This window comes from Sceloporus occidentalis, unplaced genomic scaffold (assembly GCF_023333645.1).
Source record: "Sceloporus occidentalis isolate IW3139 unplaced genomic scaffold, rSceOcc1.0.p SCAF_61, whole genome shotgun sequence".
NCBI lineage: Eukaryota > Metazoa > Chordata > Lepidosauria > Squamata > Phrynosomatidae > Sceloporus > Sceloporus occidentalis.
Window position 1 is genome coordinate 3,074,672 of NW_028317041.1, and position 26,268 is coordinate 3,100,939.

A 26,268-nucleotide genomic window follows, 5' to 3' on the forward strand; every position below is an offset into this window, starting at 1 on the left:
AGCCCGGGGAAAACAGACCCCTAAAGCTCAGAAAAATGTTCATTTTTACGCATATTGGCCAATGGTTTTAATCGAGAGCTACAGAGGGATGGCGTGGGAACGGGCGTGGGAACGGGCGTGGGAACGGGCGGCCATACGGCGTGACACCGACAGGAGTACATCAAATCCTAGTGAAAACTCTACGTGGAATACGCAATGCTGCAGATATAAACGTTATATTTGGTCCAAGCGTTAATCCACCACACAACAGCAGTGGTTATATCCCCAGAATACAGTCACAAAACAACCCTAAAACCTCTAACCCACCGAAATCCTATCGTTCCATCTTGTTCTGATCTTTATGGATCCACCTACACATCCCCATGTATGCTTAGAATTCCCTCAGTGTATTCGCATCTACCACTTCTGCTGGGAGGCAGTACCACTCATCTATCGCTCCAAAGCACATCACCCTTACATTAGATCTACGCTTCTGCCCCTTGTTTTAGATGACGGCGTCTCGTTCTCGCCTGTACTTCGTTAAATACTTCCATCACATCTCTCCTCCAAGCTATAAATATTGAGGTCTTAGGGTTTTCCCCGTTTTAGTAAAGCTGTGTCCAATATGTCACCATTCTTCCGGTGATGTGGTCTCCGTTTAGCGCATACATTTAGTACACTGCCCGCGCGTGCTCCGTGCGACACTATCGCGACTGCAGTGCTGACAAGCGTGATATGCAGATCGTGGCAGGCGCTACAAATGAACCAACGGAGTAACAGACGGTACATATTTCACGTGTTGGCTGGAAACCTATTTTGCGGCAGGGCGGTAATTCCCGCCCCGCACTGGCTCACAATACAGAGCGGGCGCCCGAATAACAGAGTACGGGAGCCTCGTTTACCGAAGCCAACTCCAGATGGGCACGGAAGCTAAAACTGGGCCGAAGCATGACTCCTACATAAACTTACCGGGGGTGCGAGGAGGGAAGGATCTCCGCAAGATCAACCGGCGATGCTTATAGAGGTTAATAGGAGAAAGGGGGACTGGAGACAAGTCCGAATCCTCCCGTTCTTTCCTTTGCGGTGTCTCTCACGCTTCTCCCCGACCGCCAACGTGCAAGCAGCACGAAGAGAAACCGGTCAAGATGGCTCCCAGCCCCTCCCACAGACCTGGCGTGGGGAGTCGACGTAAGCGTCGCGTTTCACACTGGAACGCAGAACTGCACCTAAGCCTCGACGTCATCAGAAGGCGCCGAAGAAACGGAGGGCTGGCAGTTTGGCAGGAAGGTGTTTAACTGTATGTATCATTCCTGGCGATGAAGTAAATACGACGGAGAAGCGCCTGTGTGAGAACCTATACAAATCCTTAACTTTAACAGTTGTGTTATGAGATGAGGGTAAATGTACTGACCGCCGGGAAAATGCTAATTTTATATATGTATGTCATTATTGGGCTACAGGTTTTGTATTTCATAAAATATAAGATGTTTTAACATCCTGTATGTATAAATATTGTTGATAAAACATGCATATCTAAACATTATCAGGCTCATACCTATAGTGGATAAGTTCAAGCTCTAAAGTTGTATTTTCTATTGAATCAGGTTTTTATATTAAAATTCCACTAAGGTAATTTATGCAAAGCCTAGTTTATTTTTTATTAAACAGGCATCTGTACTTGCTTACATTTACCAAATCTTGCTACTCTATTTTAGCAGGCGGAAACCATTTCTGCGCTTCTAGGAGGATCTGGGTGCCTTTGTCTTCCTCTGTATTTAGTGCGATCTGTAATGTGTGGATGACAGGAGGTTAATTCAACACCATATATTGTTTCAAAACATAGTATAGAATTTCCTTTAAAAAAACCAACTCTATAATCAGCCATTGCATGCGTTCTGTTATCGTAGTCCTGTTTATTAGACAAACACTAACGCTAATGCTTGGAGGGGACACTGGAGAACAGTGCATTAGATCATCAACGTTGTTTTCCTCCTATAAAAATGTATAAAAATACAATGAAAATGTGTTAATATTCATATGTGTTTAAACTTGTGCTCAATGCGCATATAGGGGACCATTGTCATAGATTCCCTCCTACCACCTCAAAAAGTTGAAATGAATAGCCCAATACTATATTATAAAAAAAAAAGTGTAAATTAAGAATTCTGTATTGCATTTCTTCAGGATCATCCATTGCTGTATTAGACAAGTACTGAACAGTCCATTGTATAATGCATTCTTTGAAAGACAGCTGTACATTTTGTTGCAGGTTTTCATCTTTAGAAGGAAAGATATTTGGATAGAAAGTACACAAACAATTGTTTATGGTTTCTTTTTCTTTTTTTAAATCGTAGAAAATGACAACTCCCAACAAAACGCCTCCTGGTGCTGATCCCAACCAGCTCAAAAGGACTGGAACTGTTCGTGAAATTGGATCTCAAGCTGTATGGTCTTTGTCGTCTTGTAAGCCAGGTATGCCCAACATAGTTATTACTAGACTTAGCAGTTTATTAAAATGTCATTGATTTGGAACCCCTTAAGGACCAAGGCTTTTTACGCTACAGGACAGCAGCAATTTTTGTCTTTCTACTATGGCTTTGTTCAACCATAATGTCCCCCTTTTTCAGTTAGTGTACCCACGCAAATTATGTATTATTTAAATGGAATTTAAAAATGCTTTTTGATATATTTAAGATATATATTTAAAAGTATAGTGGATGTATATATTTTTTGGTAGTGAAATTAATGGAATAAACTGCAGAAGACCCCGTACTGCAAAGTTTTGTGCATTGATGTTGGTTGATCAAAAACAAGCCCCTAAATTACTTTTAGAGCCATAGAAGAGGAATATACTTGCATTTCAAATATGAATTTTTTTTTACCAGGAAATGCATGGTTTTTTTTAATTTAATACAGAAAGGATTTACCTACACATTATCACTGCCCTGATAAACTTGTGGCCCTTCAGCTTGCTGTAGAAAAATGGGAAACAATGTTATCAGTAAATGATATACATTTTATTCCAATGTATAATATTTATATATATATTATGTGCATTCATTCATGTTTGTAATGAATGTTCCTTTTATTGCAAAATTGGCTAATGTGCTGTTGGCACCACAAGATAACATTAGTATATAGGAGAGAATGGATTGGTAGTTAGTGAATGCTTGTGCATTCATGCGCAGAAAGCCAAGCATTACAGAATGATTGAAGTCGACTGACAGCCCCAAGTTAAGAGACTGAATAACATTTCTCAACAAAATGCTACTAAGAAGAAGTAATCGGTAAAGCAGTGTAGTTTACTCGTTATGCTTTTGTGAGTGTGCGGCCAAAATATATACAGTTTCACTGTTTCTTGTAGTTATTATGCCCACACATATAACAACACTTTCCTTGATACGTTTTACCAAGTGTCAGTTATTTTTTTTATTTTTTTATTTTTTTTAAGGATTTGGAGTTGACCAGTTACGGGATGACAATCTAGAAACATACTGGCAGTCGGATGGATCTCAGCCTCATTTAGTGAATATTCAATTTAGGTAAAGCATTTTTTATATTTTATATATCCATGAAGTTATAAAGCCACTTAATTAATACACATAGTCTAAAAGACCATGCAAGATGGAGCGTTGTTTTGATGGAACAATTCTGTTTTATCCTTCTTATAAGCTTGGTCCAGCCAGGTTGGTACTTTTGCAGAATGAACATGAAAATGTTTATTTTGTTGTGAACAGAACTTTTGTAGTGTTTAACAGATTTTCACTTTAGGTAGATTGGGCAGAATAACTGGACTATTCACTGAGAGCCCCGGTTGCGTTTTAATACTACTGCTGATTGCACTACATCTAACGGCATCTATAAAAGAAGGCTTTTTTAATTTTTTTTAGTGACTTTGGAAAAATAAATCATGGTCCTAATACAAGGTGACTATTGCAAGGTCTGTTAGAACATGCTTTTACCGAGGCACAGCTGAGTATCCGCTTGTGCAAGACATTCCCGAAAACCTCCTTTGGTTTGTGGGTACAGTAACTCAAGGAAAGGAATGAAAACTGAAATTGGCTTCACTCGAAAATGTAGAAAATGTGGTGGGTGTTCACAGCTTAATTGTTCATTTTGCTGCCAAACTCGGCTGGTTGGGTGAATCTCTTTGCACTGTATGGCAGATGACTATTGTACCTTCCTTGAATTATTCTGCTTATGGAACCTTGTGTATCGACTGTTACATTTTTTCCAATGACGAATAAAGACATTTTTGAAAAAAAGAAATTCACTTTACTCAGTAGGAATGCAAACAACATCGTCATTAATGAAAAACAGCCAGTGGGTTCTCTTAGTCTTTTTCTATAATATTGATTGGAGAGGTGTTACATTCTTCTAACCAAAAAATAACACTTTTTCTGCTATACCTATGGCCCAGTTTAAACTTTCTGAGAAACTTTGTACGATATATATGTGTGTGTGTGTGTATATATATATAATATATATATATATATATATATAAATGTGTGTGTGTGTGTGTGTGTGTATATATATATATATATATATATATATATATATATATATACACAAAGTGTTTTGTTTTTTTTAACTTGCAGAAGGAAGACAACTGTGAAAGCTTTATGTATTTATGCAGATTACAAGTCAGATGAGAGTTACACACCAAGTAAAATCTCTGTTAGAGTGGGAAACAACTTTCACAACCTTCAGGAGATTCGGGTAGGTTGATTTGTATATTTTGATTTTGCTCCAAAAACAGACTGATTGTTTTTCGTATATTTACCAGTATAATATACGCTCTGCTGAACATGTAAACTCTTAGTGTTTCAAACCTGGAATCATGAGGTTTGGACTGAATCTTTATTTTTGTAACCACTTCCAATATAATCTGGAACTCAACTCAGAACTGACAAAACATTTGCTGTTAAGAAGATGATTTTAACTTCTGTTAGATGTTACATGTAGGGTCCCGGTTAATTTTATAAACAGATGGCATTCCTGAAATATGGTATGAATCGATGTCTATTTGTGCTTTGTTACATGCTAATAGGATTGTTAGCAAACACAGATTTTGCTTAAATACTGGACTGAAGAATTGTTTGTAGACTAATATAGTTGAAAGCCTTTTAGTGCATTCTCTGTTGATAAGGCTGTCCCGTTTAATATGTCCACTGTAGTAGCCTCTCTTTCTTACAGTGACCTGAGAATTAATACAATGTAAATGTCAGAGTTTTGCTACATATTAAAGGGACCGTCTTATCAGACCTTTGTGATCATGGGAAATCTGCAAGAAAACAAGGGAGCAAACTTGCAAGGACAGTCTGTATGAATATTTATTAACATGTTTTTATGTTGTATATTGTCTATTTTAATGTTTACACTTTACTTTTGTAGTGGCACTACAGAAGCTGCTGTATAAATAAAATGTAATGTAATAATGGCCTTATTCCACATATGTTTACATCCTCTCACCTGTACAGGGTCCCAGGTTTGCTAGTTCTCTGGGGTACTGACCACTTTGGACCCAAACTAGTCCAATGCCATATTCTGTCACAGCTGCGCTGAAATGTTAGTCTTGGAGAGGAGGGAAATTGATGCCAGCCCCCTCTCTGCTGTTCCCCCTTATCCCTGGGACCTTTGTAAAACCCTTTCTAGCTATCACCCCATCATCCTCAGGTTTCACTCCACATGTTTTTGCTGTTTTGAGGGTTACCGCTTGTTTGTTCACATCAGTGTATGAATGATTGATGCTGTGCTGGGACCCAGTACATGCATGGTATGTTTCCTTGGGTTGTAGCTGAGTTAAGTCACTGAATCAGACTTATATTTGGATAATCAGATATATTTGGAGATGTTTTATGGCAAAGTTGGCCCAGATTCTACAGAGATTTTGCCATAATTGAAAAAATATGCCAAACAGACTAACTCGGTGGAGGTTGGGAACAGCATTTAAGTCAAATGCCTCCATCAGCCTTCTAGAGTTCAACATCAAGTCAAATTTCCTCTACATGAGGTAACCAACCACCCCAGATGTGCAGTGCTGTGAAAAAGTATTTGCCCCCTTCCCATTTCTTTCTATTTTTGCTTATTTGTCATATTTAAATGTTTCAGAGCATCCAAATAATTTTAATATAAGACAACATGAGTAAGCACTCGGGTAAAGAGTTAATCAAAGCCTGTATCACCCATGTGAAAAAGCTATTGTCCCACTAAACCTAATAGCTGGTTGTGCCTTTGGCTTCAACAACTGCAATCACACTTTTGCCATACCTGACAATGAGTCTTTTCCGTCACTGTGGAAGACTTTTGTCCGACTCGTCTTTATTGTAATTCAGCCACTTTGGAGAGTTTTGCACATGAACTGCCTTTTCAAGGTCATGCCACAGCATCTCACTCAGATTCAAGTCAGGAATTTGACTCGGCCACTCCAACACCTTCATTTTGTTTCTTTTGAGGCATTCAGAGGTAGGCTTGGGTTATGCAGCAGGACAATGATCGAAGCACACAAACAACTGCACTCGAGCTTTAGGGCACAAACTGATGGCCGGACATTCTCCCTAAGGATTTTCTGGGAGAGAGCAGAATTCATGGTTCCCCCAATTATGGCAATCAGGATGTGTTTTGGTAAATGTGAGACAAGCCTTTGATCTTTTTGGTCAGCATTGGTTTTTGCCTTCTAACTCTCCCATTCATGCAGTTTTTATAGTCTCTTATTGTTGAATTGTAAACAGTGACCTTAACTGAGCCAAGTGAGGCCTGCAGCTCTTTACATGTTCGTTTGGGTTTTTCTGTGACTTGCTAGATGAGTAGGTGATGAGGAATTTTGGTGGGCCGTCCACTCCTGGGAAGGTTCACCACGGTTCCAGGTTTTCTCCATTTGTAGATAACTGCTCTCACCGAGGTTCACTGGAGTCTCAGGGTCATAGAATGACTTTCCATCCATTTCCAGAGAGGATAGATGTCAAGCCTATAAACTACCACCAATGAGGAGAACCAGTCTGACACCTTGTCTTTAAAAGTTTCTTGAAGTTACAGGCCTAATGTATTATAATTTATTACAATTACCATTAAGTATATTTCCCTTGAACTTTTTTTTTTAATCATAGATCTTCATTTCCTTTTACATCTTTTTTGATATTATATATATAATTTTCTTTTTTTCTTTTTTTCCTTCGCTCATCTGTCCTGGTTTGCTCTTATTTCTGTTTTTAATGTCTCATTTACACCTCAACTTGGATCGTAGCATTTGTTTCTGTATGTTTTGTAGAAAGGTGTTAAGTGCAAATATCAAGCTATTTGACTTTATTTGCTTAACAAAGATGGCCTCCAAGTGTGAAAATATCAACACTGTCCAGCTATCAAAACATTGTTTTAGTTCTAGGTTAAAAAAAAATCCAGGTTAATTTTTTTTTTTTCCTCACTCGAATAACCTCTGTTGGAAGGGGGCTTCATGGCTGGCTATGTATTTCTAAATCCAGCCCATAAACACCATGTTTTAGCCACAAGAGATTGGAAAGCCTTTTTTTCAGCCTGAAAAGTACTTTTTGCACTGATAGAAATAAAGCAGCGTTTCAGGTGTATCACAAGGCCCAGCTGGTATTTGTAGGTCACTGGGGATTTATCAGCGTACGCAGAGTATTAGAATAAATAGTAAAATGGAATCCTTGGTACACACAGCTGTGGCCTGCCCATGTGAACGATATCTTACTAAAAAGTAATTCTACTTACACAGACTGCGTTATGTATAGGTTGTGGAGAAAAATAACTGTAATATTCATTACTCTGCAATTTAACGCAAGGAGACAAAGATATGAAATGTACAAGAAAGTGGATTACAGGATATTAAATGCATACTAGGAGAGGACAGTGTTGGGTGCCAATTTGGCAATGGTTATGTCTGTGTATACAGATATTCATACTGTCATGTGATACCAAGCAGAGAGTTTGGAAGATACCGATATTCTGAGAATCACTCTCAAGGAAGAATTTAAATGTACTTTGGTGAAAAGGCCCTTCTCCTGTATCTTCACCTTAATGTCTTTAGACCAGGGATGGCCACCAGGTAGCTCTTCTGCTTTTGAGCAATTTCAGCTCTTATGGTGCTCTGCCCATCAACCGAACCTTTATTTCGATGCTGAAAGTTGTAGATCAATTGCAATCTGAGAGTGATTCCCATTTTAGATATTGCTTGCATTGTGGGTCTATCATTCTTCACCTTAAGACAAATTTACCAAGACGGATCTTGTTAATAAGAAACTGAATACAAGTGCAAAACTTTTGTTATGACGTGTGGTCAACTACAAGATCAACTGCTGCCAGATGATTTAAGTAAGATTTGGGTTACCTCAAGATCAGCTGAAAGACCTGCAATACTTACTACTTCTAATCAACTTTAACTTTTTTGGAGGGGGCTAATATTTAATTATTTTTATAAGCTCATTAATACTGCTTGAAATATTTGACAGTGAGCGAGGCTGGACATTCCCCTCTGTCCTCCACTAGATGTCAGGATTGCTTTGGCTTACAAGATCGAAACCCAATTCCTTTGCAACAAGTTACTGTTATACGAGCAAGGTCCTTCACCTTCTCTCATTGATTTTATATTGTTTTTTCATAAATGATTCTGATTTTGTATGGCTAAAATGGGGTCACAACATACTCTTATGGCATGTATGAAATATGATACAATATTTAAACCTAATGTCTGGAGACCTAACTTACTTGGCACCCTTGGCTAAAACAACATAGGCATATCAGCGGAAAAAAATGCATTTTGAAGAAGAAAAAAAAAAGAGGTTACGTATAAACCTTGTCCCTCTCCCATCTCTAAAATATTTCTTTTGTATCGTGACAACTATAAATGACTGATGCCATCTTAACTAACATGACAGATGATGACACGGAACAAGAGGGGATTAAACCATTTTTTTTATCCAATACCTATATTGTATACAACACTATATTTTATGCTCAATAAATATTTTTTCCAAGGGACTTCCCATGCGAAGACCCCTCAGATCTGTCATATGAAAGATATTGATTAGTCTCCTCTACCATCAGTAGAGTATTAAGCCCCATGTTCACCATAGTTCACAGGTTTTTGAAATTTAACATATCTATGGATTTTGTGCAACTACACCCAGGCATCATTTAGAGAATTGGCATGATAGAGTGAATAAGTGTAATAGTGAAGTTTAAGACTACAAATCAATGTCCTTGTATTATATATAGCATTTTCTAGCCAAGTAGAAACAGTATGGCTTGTTTCATTTAGTTGCCAGATAATGCTGTCAAAAATATATGCGCACCTTTCAAAAGTTTGGGGTCACTTAGAAATGTTCTTGTTTTTTAAAGAAACACAAAATGTGCCCATTAAAATAGCATCAAATGGACCAGAAATAAAGTGTAGCTGGAAACTGCTGCTTTTTAATGGAATATCTTAATAGGCGTATGGAGGCTTTTTACCGGCAACCATCACTCCTGTGTTCCAATAGCACGTTGTTAGTGGGGTCGCTACAGGGGGGCAATTGCCCCCCCTAGGTTAATCCTTGCCCCCCCTGTTGCCCCCCTGCCGAATTTGGAATAAAGTCGCAATGCGACTTTAAATCCCGTCTCTTTTTTTTTTTTTAATGCGGAGGAGAGAGACGGTGCGGCCCACGTAAGACCGGCAGCCAGGGCAACCGATCTTACGCAGGCCGCACCTCGAGCCCTGCTACTTACCTGTGGGAGGGTCTTCTGTACTGCATAGAGGAAGCGGAACCTAGCAGAGTTCACGTGACATCACATGACTCCGCTCCAGTCCTGCTTCCTCTGTGCAGTACCAGAGAACGCAGAGGGAGGCCGCACCCTCTGCTGAAGTCTGTGAGCGCCATCGAGAAGCTGCAGTGCAGGTAAGGGGGTGGGGAGGGTGTTTGAATGAGTATGCGTGATTGAGGGAATGAATCTGAATTAATGAGTATATGAATAAATGAGTGTGTGTGTGTGATAGCATGGATGTGTAAGTGCTGGAACCTAGGCATGATGGGACTTTGATTGCTGTTAGCAATGACACTCCTATCATGCCAAGTCAGCCAGTACATGCTGAAACCTAGCTATCTGCCCCCCTTGTGTATTGATGCTGCCAGCAGTATGGGGTCTACACATCACTTACAGCCACCCTGTACCAGCATGTACTGGCTGACCTGGCATGATAGGAGTGTGATTGCTAACAGCAAGCACAGTCCCATCATGCCTAGGTACCAGCATTTACGGGTTGCCTGGGTATGATAGGAGTGTGATTGCTGTGTGGACGCCAGGACTGTGTGGCTTTGGGGTGCTTTGGGGTGTGCAACCTGTGATCTATGCCTGTAATTTAGGGGGTTTTAAATATACCTTTTAATGACGTGTTTTATGTGTATTCCAATTGATCTATACCTGCAAAGCTGTGTTTTTGCGTTATTCTGTAGATCCATATTTATATATTTCCATACATTATTTATGTATACCTGCAAATACAGTGTTTGTATGTCTTATTCAGTTAATTAATACCTGCAATGCTGTTTCCATGTATTTATTTGATCTATACCTGCAATGCTACGTTTCATATACTATTGTATACCTGCAAATACAGGATTTGTCTGATTCTGTTTATTTGATATATATACCTTCAGTGCTGAGATCACAAGTGAATTTCAGTTGATCTATACATGCAAAGCTTGGTTTGTGTGTTAATGTGTTGATCTATACCTGCTATCGGCAACTGGGGCTAATATTAATATATATATGGGCAGCATGGGCATCAATACACAAGGAGCGAAAACACAAAGGGGGGTATAAACGACAATGCAGTGTGAAAAATCCATCCTGATGTAGACGTCTGTGATGTAGAGTGTGTCCTGCTGTTTGTGTGTTTTTGGTTATCAGTGTAGCAGAGCCTGTCCTCGGGTGTGTGTGTATAGTTGTTGGTGTGGCAGAGCCTGTCCTGGTGTGTGTTCGGTTGTCGGTGTGGCAGAGCCTGTCCTAGGGTGTGTGTTTGGGTGTCAGTGTGTCAGAGCCTGTCCTGGTGTGTGTGTGTGTGTTTGGTTGTCGGTGTGGCAGAGCCTGTCCTGGTGTGTGTCTGGGTGACGGTGTGACAGAGCCTGTGTTGGTGTGTGTGTTTGGTCATCTGTTTCCTGGCACTTAACTTACAGTAGGAATTATTTCATTTATATTTATCCAGAGATAAAATGCCCTCCTGAAGTTGTAGTGACTTCAGGGGACAAAATGTTCAACGCCCTGAAATCATTTAGTGGAAAAGTTATTTATTGTGTTATAATATTTATTTCAAGGATTAGTTGCACTCAATTGTGGCTTCAGGCTTCCCATGTTGAATGATCAAGTATTAGTTTAGCCCAATAACAAAAGTATAATTCCATAGCACATTACTTTTGGAAATTATGAATGCCCCCCAGTTTGACTGTGGTATCTTGTGTGCCCCCCCTATATATTGTTTCTAGAGTCGCCACTGCACGTTGTGTTCACTAATCAAAGTTTAAAAGGTAAATCATTAGAAACCTTTTTGCATTTATGTTACTGGAAGCACTTACCCGTGCTCCCCCCGGCAGATTCTGCAATGGCCCGCAGCACTCCACGCTGCCGCTTGCAAGCAGGCCGCCTCCCTGCCGTACTGGACACTCTGAAAAGGTTGTGTGTGTGACCCCAAACTTTTGAACGGTACTGTATAATATGAGAGAGAGAGAAAAAAAATGGGGTCTATTAAGTAAAGAGAGAGAGTTGACAAAAGCGTTGGTTTAACCCCTTCTGGACCAGGGCTTTTACACTAAATGAGTAAATTTCATGTTTTTATCGTCTCTGTCCATCTGTAATTTTCCTCTATTAGATTTATTGTTTAGACACAAGTAGGACTTACTTTTGGTCATATAGTCTATGACTATATGTTTATATAGTTTCAAAAGAATGTGGCCACCTGACCATCACACCTATATGAGCTAATTGGACCCCCCCCATTTGCGGATTTGCTGCTATACCAGTTTTCTCTTCTGGAGTGGCTTTCCACAAGATTTTGGAGAGTTTCTGTTGGATATTTTTTTCCCATTCATCCAGTAGAGCATTTGTGAGGTCAGGCACTGGTGTTGGACGAGAAGACCTCGCTAGCAATCTCCTTTCCAGTTCATCCCAAAGGTGTTTGATGGGCTGAGGTCATGGATCTGTGTGGGCCAGTCAAGTTCTTTCACACCAAACTCATCCAACCTTTTTTTGCCCCTGAAAAAACGATCCAATTAGCCCTCCTCCACCAAACTTTACAGTAGGCACTATGCATTCCAGTAGGTAGCATTCTCCTCTTTTAATGTAACGGTACTCAGAGCGCCGCCGAATTCAATTTTCAGAGCGGAGACCCGTTTTCATTTGACAGCTTGAGCTCCCTTGTATCTGGTGGTACTTAGTCTGGCAGGTGCACAAAAGGACCAGTTTTAAGTGACTTAACCCCTATGTCCTGGTCCTTAAGGGGAAAGCTCCTCGACTTCGCTATTCATTATGAAAGGCCAAACCTAGTTAGCTTCTGCTGCAGGAAGAACTTTGCCCTTCATAGTGAATAGTGAAACCAACAACTCCCCTTTAGTGAAAAGAGAGGGGGGGAAAGGTGTGTAGCAGTAACCTGCTTGATACATTGATTTGAGCTCTGATAAACAGAATAGTAATGTTTTTAGATGTGATTTCTTTAAAGTTTGGAAAGGCAACTTTAGTTTATGATACCTAAGTGATTTGCTGTGACCCACTTTGTAATCCATGGCCAAAGATCAGCAACTTGGATTCTGAGACCTTGTTCCTCTGACTGCTTACTAGAGTCAAAATATCCATTAAATCATTATATTTTGGCCTGGCAGACTCCATCACCATATAGTGAGTATTTTCTTGAACTTTTTATGTTTTGCGTTATGTTACCAGGATGCCAATTTGAATTACGGTATTTAATATTCAGTTCCACGGGCCCAAAACTTGGTCTCTGAAACTGTTGCAGAGTCATTTATAGTTTATGGGCTTTCTGGAAATTGAGTGTGACAGCATTATCCATTTACGTGAGTGTGTTCGGAGATGTATAATAAAAATATGTGTGGGAGTATGGACAATCCAAGCCTTGTGGTTTCTCATAGAGTGCCAATGAATTCTGTTTCTCCTATTTATGGGATCTTCTTTCCTGTCTCCATTGTTATATTTATGATCCCTGGTCATTATAGACCATGCAGCCAGGGAAGATTTAAAAGAAATCGCTAACCGCAGCAGTCTTCATTTTCCATGTGTGTTGTTGAAATATCATTCATATTTGATGTTTGTTGTGTTTACGTAGATTTACATTCAATTGTTTATTGGTTTGACCATTATGGTCTTACACATTTTTATGACATTATCATAAGACAGTAGACCGTTGTGATCATCGGTGCAAATACATAAATAAATATAGTGGTCAAACCTGCTCACGTCAATGTGATAGTCGGTGTTCATTTCATTGGAAATTCAGAATATGTTCATGCTTTTATTCTTATACATTTTTTTTTTTTATACTTGAGAATGGAAGACTTTTTGGCTGATAAGCCATATGTTGTAATGCGGGTGGAGTAGTGTGTGTGCTGACAGATAAATACTTTGTCTAAACCCAAAGCTATACATTTACAACACGTCTTAGAAACCAGAGAATACACCAGTTACACAAATTGTTTTTCCCTGAAATGTAAATCTCTAATAGGATAGCAGATAATCTGTTAAAAGTTCTCTAAAACGATTGTTTAACCCTTTGGGTAGCAGAGGGGATTACCTTACATCTAGTTTACCTCAAATGGTATTTTACATGTTTATAAAATCTCAGTCATATTCATTTTAAATATTAGTTGTGATCTGTTTTGCAGATGCATGAGGGGTTCTGCTGAACCCCCACAAATGCCTTTGCCCCTTTCCCCACCTCCCCAGCTAAATGCTTTGCAGGAAATATTTTGGACTCTGGAGCTGACTGGTGAACACTGCGTGCCGGGTCCTAGACTCCAGCGTAAGCGTGTAAAGTCTTCCCATTGATTTCAATGGGAACACTTTCCTGACACTAATTGGCTGCTTAAGCTGTCAATCGGTGACAAGAGAGTAATCAATGGAAGTACTTCCCTGCCACTGATTGGACAGTGTCCCAACCAGACTTTTTTTAACATATCCATTTAGTTATCATGATTAAAGTGGAAATTATTCATATGCAATAAAACCATAATTGAATCTAGCATTGAGAAATCTCAGTTCTCAGCCCAGCTAGAAAGATGTAACATGCTATGTTGACTCTGCCTGTATGGTGTAAGCAGGTTACACATGGAGCTTTCACTTGGATCTTGCAAATTTCAAATGATCAAACCATGCTGCAAGCTTAAATACATAGAGTAGACCATAAGGAATATACCACCCACATTGCCCCCTCCCAATAGCCTAACATTTTCCTTACAAAACAGATTGCTCTGTGATTGTAAGGAATAAGTATGTAATATAATAAAATAAATACATGTATTATTTCTGTTTCAGATGAGAAGTCACCTACCCATGATTCACATTTGTTTGTGAAGGTGTTATTAAGTTATTGCGACCTGCTAGCCTCTTAATGGGAGATGGGAACAAGGCACCTCGTTGCTTCCCGTGACAAAGCATGCCATGTGATCATGCAAACATGAATGTTGCAGTCTAGTATACTTGCACAAGCCAGGTGCTGTCACGATTTTTTTTTTAATTTGCGGCAATACTCTGACTTAGCACAGAGTGCTTCCAATATCTGCTCGGGCTATTACCTTCCCGAAGTGCCGCTGGGAAAAGCAACACACAACTGTAACACTGAATGTAACTATGGACCCCCTATGCAAAACCTTTTATAAAAATGTTCCTGCTTCAATTATTCAATTAATAATTTTTTAAAAATAGCACTTTTTGCTAGGTACCTTGCTGACATTTATAAAAACGTCTTATTGAAAAGTGGTGGGATTTAGCGAAGAACTTCCGCAAGTACGGTTTGTTGACAGCAGACTTTACTGTAGTTTTCTGAGCTGCACGACTTAAAACAAAGGTAAAATAAGTTAATATCAAAAGTTTCTAGTTTTAAATGTATATAAAATATCTAAGGTAATGCAATGTTTAACAAATACTTAAAACTTACATATCATACAGGAGTATCAAGTATTGCTTCCCTGTTTTCAGCTTTAAAAAAAACCAAAAAATCATGTTGGCTTGGGAAAAACGTTGGTGGCCACCTGCACTGGCACATAAACTCAATACAAACTTCCAGCCAGATGCACTCTGTACTGTCACTATGCGCGAATATTGGTTAAATTAGACTCGCATAAACAGTGACGCTTTTATAGCCGGTTTTGGCTGTTTTTCCTCTGGGACTCCGGAAAGGCATCCTGGGGAAGCTAGACTTGGGTTCCACGCATACCACCTACACATTTTTTTTATTAACCTGAAAATTTCACACATTTTTATAAAGATATTTCAACATAATTAGATGCAGGATATTAATGCCAGAAAAATAAAACATTCTTGGTCAAGGTCTTGAAAGCTTCTGAAAAGATAAAAAAAAATAAAAAATGTAATTGTTGCATTCTCTGCTTTCATGTAAGCGATAAACACTTAAATACTTAAAAATGTAACATTTATTAAGATACAACTAAAATAGAGATCAATACACGTTAATCGCATCCCGGCCGTAGTAAAACTAGATTAATTTTCTCTTTTTTTGTTGTATATACATATTTATCTTTCTGAATTATCTTAAATAGTTGCTTGGAACAAACAATTGTCTAAAACGGTAAGGAGCACCGAGTGGTTGTAATATTATCCTGTTTATGCTTTCTGCCCGATAGGAAATAGATGTGTATAGCGGGGGAAATAAAGGAAAAATTAGGTAGCAGATGTCGAACCTCAATATGTTTCTGCAAGAAGATACTTTTGTTTTCCTCTCCGGAACAAAATAGACAAGTCTGAAATAGAGGCGAAGCTGGAGATTACTTTACTGCAATTCAATCGACCCCAAACTTACACAAACTAAAAATAAACGTTGAGACCGTAGGAGAAACAAAACGGTGTCTTTTACCTAAACCGAGCGATACAATGTGTAATAAGGGATTTTGTGGTTTAACAGCTCAGTGCATGTCCTCGAAAGTTTTTCTCTCTCCGCAACGTGGGTGGCTGGTTACGCTACTATATAATGTATTGTAGTTGGCTCTCCCCACTTGTCAGGGTTAGCGCTCAGCCATTCGTAAAAGTTTCCCATTGTTCTATCATGTGAACCGAGGCTATTTTAGAAGTGTCCCTAAACCATTGAAAGGAGTCTAATTAGAAAGTATGATACTGAAATACTGTTTATGGTGGCATGTGTTTTTTTCCTTTTTTTTAATTTTTTATTTAAAATGTAGCATAATTCTTATTTATTATTTTGCATTATCCTAAATACATATTATAGGCAATTTAGTTTTTTTAAATGCGTAACAGTACGATCTGCATTTATTCTGATGGACTCTGGCAACTATTAGCATTTTAGCAAATAATGCAATTTCTACCAAGAGTTACAAAAAAGGGAAGAAAAGGGAACTTAGTGTGAGGTCCTTGTAAAATGAACCTCTGGAACGTTACGTTATTTCTGCACTTTTTTTTAATTTTTTTTTTATCAGTTCTGTCTTTTAAGTAATGTAATTAGAAACCACATCTTTTGAGCAAAAGAGATGAATGCATTTTATCACACTCCTTTATTTACATACATTTTAGTACCTGTTATCTTAGAAATTGGCACCCACTGTAATAAACAGTGTATTTAAGTTGCATTGTGCCAATGTCTTAGGGGCACCATCCAAAAATAATAATAAATAAATAAAATAAAATGAAAATGCTAACTTGCCTGCTGGGCTGTATGCAACAAGCTTGTGTGAACATCATTGCCTGCTGTGTTCACGCATCATTTTCACCATTCCCCTTACTATAGCTCTGTTACTGGTTAATATTTCTTTTTCTTGAGGAATACGACTCTCCCCACATGGTCTGAGATTAAAACTCAGATTACCCAACAATGTTCCGCTGAAAGTTTCTTTTTTAAAAGATCTAAGGCTGATGAGAAATATAAGATGATTTGGCATAGGTGGTTTCCATTTATTGGTGCATGATTCCTGTGCATTGTAAAAAAAAAAAAAAAAATATAAAAAAAAAAAAAGAAAATCTTATCTATCTCCATAACCATCTTTCTTCTATTGAAATTGTGGTAACACTCCCCCGTCGCCTGTGAATCTCCTCCACGTATGCCTGGTATGATTGTTAATAGTTAAAATGTAGAACTTTGAAATCGCTTATCCTTGGGATTACTTATCAGCATATGAATTATTCTATTTACCCATTATGCCTCAACATTGTGAATCGATCGAATGTCTTTGTTATTCGTCTAAATCTACTTTTTTTATGGAAAATATTTCTAATAAAGATTGATACATAAAAAAAAAATATTTATTTTTCTTTAAGGCAGTAAAGCAATTAGTCTACAACAAATTATCTTGCACATTATTTTTACTTGAATTCCATATTCTATAATACTTTTATGACCATATACTCATGTATTTAATTAATAAGTTGTATTTAAAGTTGCCATTTTACTTGGCATGCTAAAGCACATGAATCTTAGTCAATATCTTTCTTTTCTGTCTCCCCAAAATGTAATTACTGAGATGCAACAGAAGCCATTTAAGTTTCTTTGGCAAAAGCCAAAGTTCTTGCTTTTGCGTCACAGGTTGGTATTCGTGGGGAAAAAATGAGTCAAAATTTTACATGATTAAAGAATTATTTCTGGCATTGGACGTTACTAGAGTACTAAAAATGATACTTCTAATACTTAAAATTTACAAGTGTTAAATTCAGGAAAACAACATGTCGTTAGTTGATCAATTAAGATGATGTAGAGAAGTAAGTTTTAAGAGGGCGCTCTGGGTAGAGTTACTAAGGTTTACGCCCAAGAGGAGTCAACTCCTTAATGTCGTGCAAGAGTCGGAAGGCAAATATCACAGGTGTCTGAAGACACATGTCAAGTCTTAAGGGGGTACATAGAGTACTGGAAATGGATACTAAAGTCATTTTAATGCAGACATTGTGGCAGCTAGTGCCATATGGCAAATGTGTACTTTGGACATCCCAAAGGGTAAATACTTTGATATGGTCTCTGTCATGAAGACTCTGTAATCTCCCATGGTTATAGTACTGTTTGGACTGGAACATTAATACCATAAAGATAAAGGGGTTCCATTATTCTATTGGTAAGAAATCATTTTAAATAATCTTCAAGTAAAAAATAAAGTACCAGCATGGTTGTTCTTCATGGTCAAAATAAACCAGTGGTGTTAGAATTGGGATTAATACAAACCTGAACCTATTTTCTGGAAGAGTAAATAGCAGTAAATACGTACAATAAATCTGAAACTGAAATGCTCCTTTTAATCATTTTAATCTTTTTTTTTTTTGGACTATTCAACAAAGTACTTAATTCACTGGTGGCCAAGACGCAAAAGACAGTGAATACAGATTGTTGGCATGTACAAGCATTACACTTTTGTAAATTACCAAGTATAAAGCAGTGCTTCCTAGGCAGTTGAAATAAAAAACTACGTAGTAAAATCCAGGTTGCTTCTGTAATTTGTAAAGATCTTTTCCTATATCTACAGTGCATAACTATGTTCTATAGACAGCTGGGGAGATTTTAAAGGTGTAATAATGCCTTATAAACATATACTTTGCCTAAGGAAACACATTTTATTTAGTCTAAGACAATATAAATGGACAAACTTTAGTGCCAAAATACAGCTTTAGAAACAAATAATGACAAAAATTGCTTGGCGGGCGGGGTTTAAAGTGGAAGCATGCTGGCTGCTGACCTATTGCGAAATCCACAGGCTAGCATACTAGAAAAAGTGGCCTTTCTGACACGTAGGGATCAGGGATTTTGATGTCATAGGTACCCTCTAATCTCTCTCTTCTAAATCTCCCCTTACTCGATAATATGTAAGAAAAATAAATAAAAACACACAAATTATTATACATTAGCCTACATGGTCTCTGCATAATCTGTGTTATACTGTCAAATAAGGTATGTACTATCCGATCTATTGAATACATTTACTAAAGGGCGTATTATTACGTTTCCAGTACTTCTACTGTTTTGTTTGGCATTTTATAGGGAAATAATGGGGGGGATACACGGTGTTCTCTAAATTAAGTATAGGTAAGGTATATGAATAACTTACGTTGCCCTGAAAAAATGTATATATGGGCATAGCAGCCTGTCTGTTTTATTTTTCCTTGGGGGTACTGGATCACATGATAGGATGATGCACCTCTTGGCTATAGCTCTACTTTTGTTGGGATTTTTGAAGCTTTCTCGTATATTTGTTGACTCTAAGTTGATTCTTGTGAGCAGGGCTACTTAATATTTGTATTGGATGGGCTATAAATATTTTACATGTGTGCTGTGTGTTGGCGAACAAGGCTGTTTGGGAAAAAAACAATGATGTCACATAATAAAGTCTGTTGGGTCCTCAAGCGGGCTGCAAGCCATAGAACAGCAGGGCAACCATGCTCTTGCATTAGTCATTTTCCCACACAGATCTAAAGACCATTGGTTTGGCTCAATGTTAACTTACTTGTCATCTGATATAAATTAGCAGAGGTTTCAAAGTATAGCGCCCAGGAGCAGCCAACTGACTAGTAAAGGAATCCTCATAAAACAGGGTCTGTGATAGTGTTTTTACTGTGGAGATTGTGGGTGTGCTAACCACAAAACAGAGCTGTTTTTGACTTGTAGATATTGCCTGACTTTCAAGATCAAAGCTGCCCATCCATTCTTGGGCCATCTTTGTATTTCTATGGTTTTTATAATGTCACAAGTGCACCATGGTGGACCAACCCCATGTGTTTCTCCTGCATTAAGGGCTGAGCTGGCCCTGAGACCTCTACTCCAGCTGCCCATGAAACTCACCTGCTTTGGTGAGTACACGTTCTTGGAATAAATGTGATCTTCCACAGCTCCAATAACCTGGGATAAGTATGAGAATGTAGAAAATAAGTAAAAGTGCACATTTTTCTGTATTCCACACTGGATGGGGGTAATAATGGTCCTCTGCTGATGAATAATTTCATATTTTTCACATTAAGGGTGCTCTTTAAGGGCAAGGAACGATTTCCTTAAGTACTACATGTAAACAACCGTATAGATATTGGTATATACTACACATTATCTGTGTTTCTTCATGGTCCATGTGAGTGATATTTTATATTCTGAAAATTTCACTGGGCGGTGCTAGATACTTGTGTAGTAGAATTTAGCTAAACGGACTATACAATCCAAACATGACACCAAAACAAGTCAGTTCCTTTATCACAGCCAAGTCAAAAGGCTGTGAGCCAACAGACATTCTCGCTTAAGCCATAAAAGATAATTCAAGTAATATTGCCCGACACTGTTCTCATATGCGTTTAGAATTTACCATGAGGGTATGCTTAATGTGTCCGCACACACAGACGTTTCATGTAGCGTTGTGTGTGGCACTAGCAAAGTAGCCAAAAGGGCAGTTCCCTTAATTACTTCCAATGTTGACATCACCGATGTCTTATGAATCAGCTGCTGTAAGCCACTGAAAGGTTCCTGCAGCCAGTTTAAGAGAGAGGGCAGCATTTGCTTTCATGACTCTGTGGATAAAATGCCTCTAAATTGTTACATTTTGATTTTTTTTTGTTGTTTTCCTTTTGTGTAGGTATACTTGGATGCAGGGAGGCGTACAAAATCTCCTTTTTCTTTTACTGTATGTAATACTCAAAGCACAGTTAATTGTAATTTTCATCTGTGATGACATTGTGGATATCTGACAATGCTTCTGATGTTCAAGGTGCTGTTCTTCTTAGACTAAAAAGGCATTGAGCTCTTTAGCAAGTAAATTTTAGCAGATGTGTCGTTTTAGATTTTGGTCTGACGGTTTAATCTAATAGAAATAACCCAGCAATTTTTTAAACAAGCCTGTTACTTTATATGACAACAGCCTATTGTCTTCTGTTCCATGTAACATCTAAGTATTAAAAAAAAACTGAATTTTTCCCCCCCCCATTTACATTGAGCGGTTTGGATACTTAATAGTACTAGGAATTGTTTTTGTAATGGTACATTCATTTATGTGCAAAACTCAGGAGAGTAGGTAGAACATAATGTCTAAACAGGGAAAAGAAAAAATGTCGGTGCGCTAAGCTAGTCTCAGGCTCAAATAATACAAATGTATAATATGAGGCCTACCAAACAGTGTGAGCATGCTGCAAATACAGTGTGTTGGCTGTGCAATGTATACAAAAAACAAAATACTGTCTGCGCTTCTCACCCTAATAAAGTTGGCAACAAATATATAAACATAATATAAATGAGAGGTTTTGGTTATATGAATTGGCCAAAGCATAATTAAGCTCACCCGCCACGTCAAGGCACACTCTCAATAGGGTGAGAACCTACTCTCACCTCCTACATTGGTAGGCCTCATATTATACATTTGTATTATTTGAGCCTGAGACTAGCTTAGCGCACCGACATTTTTTCTTTTCCCTGTTTGCACATATTTGAGGTTGTTGGCTCCTCATTAGTCTGGTTGCAGCTTGCTGTCCAGGGGTTAAATGGGAGGAGGTTTAATTGCACCTCCCCCAACACATTAATTTGGTTTTGGTAGCAGTATAAACTGCTTTGTGTGCCCACTATGTAGGAGGTGAGCGTAGGTTCTCACCCTATTGAGAGTGTGCCTTGACGTGGCGGGTGAGCTTAATTATGCTTTGGCCAATTCATATAACCAAAACCTCTCATTTATATTATGTTTATATATTTGTTGCCAACTTTATTAGGGTGAGAAGCGCAGACAGTATTTTGTTTTTTTTTTAGAACATAATGTCTAAATAGTATAGTATAATTCTGTGAGTTAAATAAAAAAGGCATATTTGCGTGTAGTAGATAATGAGCGATAGCAAACCAGAGCATGGAGCAAGATGTAGCGAGGATAAGCCGGATGAGAAATATGGGAATAGCAGTAGTAAATGTTTAATTAGAATGGGTAAAATAGTCATTAAGGGAGGTAGTGGACAATAGAGGTATTGTGAACCCTACATGATGAAAAATGTGTTTTTATAATGAAAGTTTTAAAACTAATCTGTGAAATTGCCCACCTGTTTACCCACTGACCCACTCAAATCATTAAGTTGTATTTGCTTGCGGGTTCAATTGATGGTCAAGAGCATCTATTCTTCAACATGTTCATTGCAGACATTAACTATTTTGTGCTGGATTATATTAGTTATTTTGATAAGCATGGATTATGCATATAGTGAAGGATTTTTATTTATATATTTTCAATATATAAAAGCCCTCCAGAAAACTTACCAGTCTCTTAACTTTCTTGATTTCAGTTTTTTATTTCACCCCTTCAATCTTGATTCTACTCTTGACACTTTTTGCTTTTGTATATCACAGTATGCATTGGTGTCAATCAACAGGGAAGGTATTGAAAACAATGCAAAAAATAATTATCTCTGCATTATCTGTTATACATTGAACATTTAACAGCTACCATCCTCTATAGCATATTTGAGAATTTAGACTGAACTTTTAGTATTTTACTGACTGTTTACCCAAGTATGATTTGCGTTGTTGGCTGTGTTAACTGCTTGATCCTAAATGTGAAATGCTTGGTCATGATTAGCCATTGCTTCTTATCCTATGGGCAGTTTATAGTGCTCATGAACTAGCTTTTAATTTAAACCTATCTGTATTCTGGTGTAAATTCCAGATTATTATTGTGTCTGTTTACATTAATTGTACAATGTTTGTTCAAAATATATGTGCCTATATAATCATTCTCTGTGATCCCTAATTTTTGTAAAGATCTTCCTTACAACAGTTCTGCTACCAAATTTGTTCAGTTTGTACTCCACACCCTTCTCAGCACTAGTCTACTGTGTCTGTTTCAATGAGAAATCAAAGCTTCTGATCTAGTAGGGATACTGCCAAAGATGCAGAAGTCATCTCCTTACATGGTGGTCTTAATGTCTCATAACTGTTTGCTGCTATAAAAGAGCTTTCTTCCTACAATTGAGTCTTTCACTAGTATCCATTCTGCTTGTTTTTGTTTGGGTTTTTCCTTAAAGCGTCTCTTGTAGGGGCTCTCCTTTTAACTTTGTTGGAACTTTTGAAGTTTCTTTTGGATCAGACATCATTTGCCTTTTTGGAACTACTGCCTCACTTTTGCAAGTTTGACTTCTACCTAAAAAAAAGAGGTGGCCACAAGCCAGATTCTAACACTTTAAGTGTTGACAGGTACAGCACTATGGCTGGACAGTGATATCTGTTAAAAGGACAAGTGACTATAGACTTGAGAGTGAATTTTTTTTTCTGCTTGACATTTGTTATTGAGGACTTTCCAGACAGGAAAACATACATGTAGATCTTCTGGCAGGATGGTTTAATTTTTCCTAAGGTAACCTTTTTCTGTATGACTTTTCCACATAAAGCAGTAAGTCATACATTTACCTCGCATTTTTATTTTCTTTTACGTTTACAAATGTAGTCAGATCCAAACATGCAATGTCCAGATTATAGTCAACCTGGTTAATAATGTCTTATTCTAACACATATAAAGTAAGAGGACACAAAAAAGGTGGGTGTCTCCCAACACTCATAGATACCCAATATTACACAATGTGGCTTAAGTCTATGCTAATCATGCACTTGGATATTTATTTTTTATTTTTCTTAAATTATTGTTAGGAATTTGACTGCTTATATTTGATTGGGCTATTGGATATGAGTTGTGATTCATTATGAAATTATATTTTAAATAGCTTTTGATTGAAATTTATGGATGATCAGCAATGTGATTGATTTCATATTATTGGTTACGTATTACTCGTAAAATATTTGCTTTACTTTGGTAACCAATACAATATGATTAACCAGGAATATTAGAGTTACAAAGTGATGAATACATTTGTCAGAACAACCTTTTTTGCGCACGCGCCATAATGTAAGTTATGTTATGAAGTCATACTTGTGGAGTATGGCAAGTGGCTGCCCATGGGTATGATACAGTACATGCAGCATGGTTGAAGACAAGGGATATATATATATATATATATTTCTGTGATAACTTTACCAATGAAATGTATTGTTTAACAAATGTTGATAATAATTTGATTGTTTTGGTGTGCAACTTGAGAATGATGTAATCTAATAAAAGGGAAGCTGACATTGATTTTAAAGTAACACAATAAGTGCAATAATATGCAAATGTGGGTCTGGATATAAACAATAGTCTTTAGTTTAAGTGAACGTAATGTATATTCCTGTAATCTTATCTCCTTTTGCCTTCAATTGGATTCATTGGTAAATCAAGATATCCGTATATATTGGAAATCTAGAGGGTTTACATGGTAATACTGTGTCATATGTTTATTAACCCCTTAAGGACAATGGGTGGTCCCTAAACCCATTGAAAACAATGCATTGTCATTAAGGGGTTAAGGTTAAAAATGTGTTGTTAGCAGGTATTTATATTATATTAACAAGGAGCACTTATCACTGTTATCACTTATTAAATGTATTCCTATATTTTGCTTTATTTTATAGCAACTTGAATTAGTGGAACCCAGTGGCTGGATACATGTTCCTTTGACTGATGCTCATAAAAAGTCAATTCGAACCTTCATGATTCAGATTGCGGTTTTGGCGAATCATCAGAACGGGAGAGACACACACATGAGGCAGATTAAAGTCTTTACACCAGTGGAAGAAAGCTCTATAGGCAAATTCCCCAGGTGCACAACCATTGATTTCATGATGCACCGCTTCATCCGATGATGCTCTATTCCAGATCAAATAAACAGCTAAGATATTTTGGTTTCTCATACAAAATCTTTTTTTTTTTTAATTTTTCTTTGGAAGGCATTTTTTTTTACTCAGAGAATATTATTATTTTACCATTTAGGAACACTTCCTGGATTACCAGTTGGAAATCTTTGACCGTTAATTTGTGTTCAGATATGTTCCTCTTCGCATTAAGTTAAATGCCATTTTTTAATTTCACTTAAGGTATACTTTTATTATATTTTTAATAAAATATTACTTTTTAACATATCTACAGATGTACTGTTCTGTTAAGTCAGTGTCCTGATTATCCGAGAGTTAAGCAAAGTTTATCATTGTGTGTAATGCATCCAGTGCAAATGATGAAAATGTCATTTATTTATTCTTATTTTTGATAATTTGTCATGCAAAAATCCACAAATACACCCTGGAGGGGTCTCACCCTCGCATGCACAATCAACACAACATATGTTCTTCAAGATCCCCCAAGCACAATAAGACTCAACATTCTTACTTTTCAAAGCTCAAGGAGGGTATCATGTAGAGGGACAGTGTCTAGTTACCTCGACTTAATGTGTGCAAAATGTGATCAATATATATTGCTAAAGCTATTTTGAATGATAAGATTAGTAGTATTGTTTAAAAAGCCTTATGATTTGCCATCAATAATTCTATATCCATAAACACTTTTAATATGTGGGGTTTTTAAACTACAATTTTAAACTTCAGAAAAATATAAAGGACTAAAAGGCAAAACAGATGGTCTTAAATGTTAAACACCTTCTGAAAATGTATGAGTTTCATGTTTGGTTTATGCCAGATTAAATATCCTCTAACTATTTTTAACATATATTTACAGAAGCAAGTGCTTGATTTTTTTATTTTTTTTTACACAAATATAGAATTATATGATGAAATATTTAATAGAAAACAAATTGAGCGCCATGCTCTGAAAAATATATTATACCCGATAAAGTGTGGGTGGGAGCTCTATTTCCCCTGTGACACTGCCCTGTTTTTCATGTCTTTCCCCTGTGGAATTTTTTGGCCTTATGTAGCCAACAGCTTTTTTGGGATTTTCTTCCAGTTTTTTGTTAGCTAAAGGTTGGTGAAGGGCAATGGGAATTGTATCCACAATTGGAAAGATACCTGTTGGCTATCCTTGCCTTATAAATCTTACTTAGGATCAGTATGTTGGAATCACTCACTGGTCTCTAATAAAGATGGTGGCTTGCAGGAGAGTTGAACATTTTAACTCCCTCATATCATAGTATATTATGACAAGCAAACCCCAGTGAACTTCAGCAAGAAGGGGTGAGTTTATCCTGTATAATGCTGGTCTCAAACCACAATTATAGATTATGTTTTATAATCCAGCCTTGACT

At 37.5% G+C, this 26,268-nt stretch overlaps 1 protein-coding gene across 1 annotated transcript; it reads left to right on the forward strand.

The window, feature by feature from the left end:
* Positions 1 to 2,336: 2,336 nt before the first annotated feature.
* LOC149287414 (anaphase-promoting complex subunit 10-like) lies at positions 2,337 to 24,877 on the forward strand. The gene is made up of 4 exons (XM_089492929.1): positions 2,337 to 2,451; positions 3,431 to 3,521; positions 4,578 to 4,698; positions 24,647 to 24,877. Exons 1-4 carry the CDS (start codon positions 2,337 to 2,339, stop codon positions 24,875 to 24,877), a joined length of 558 nt encoding a protein of 185 aa, XP_089349055.1.
* The last annotated feature ends 1,391 nt before the right edge of the window (positions 24,878 to 26,268 follow it).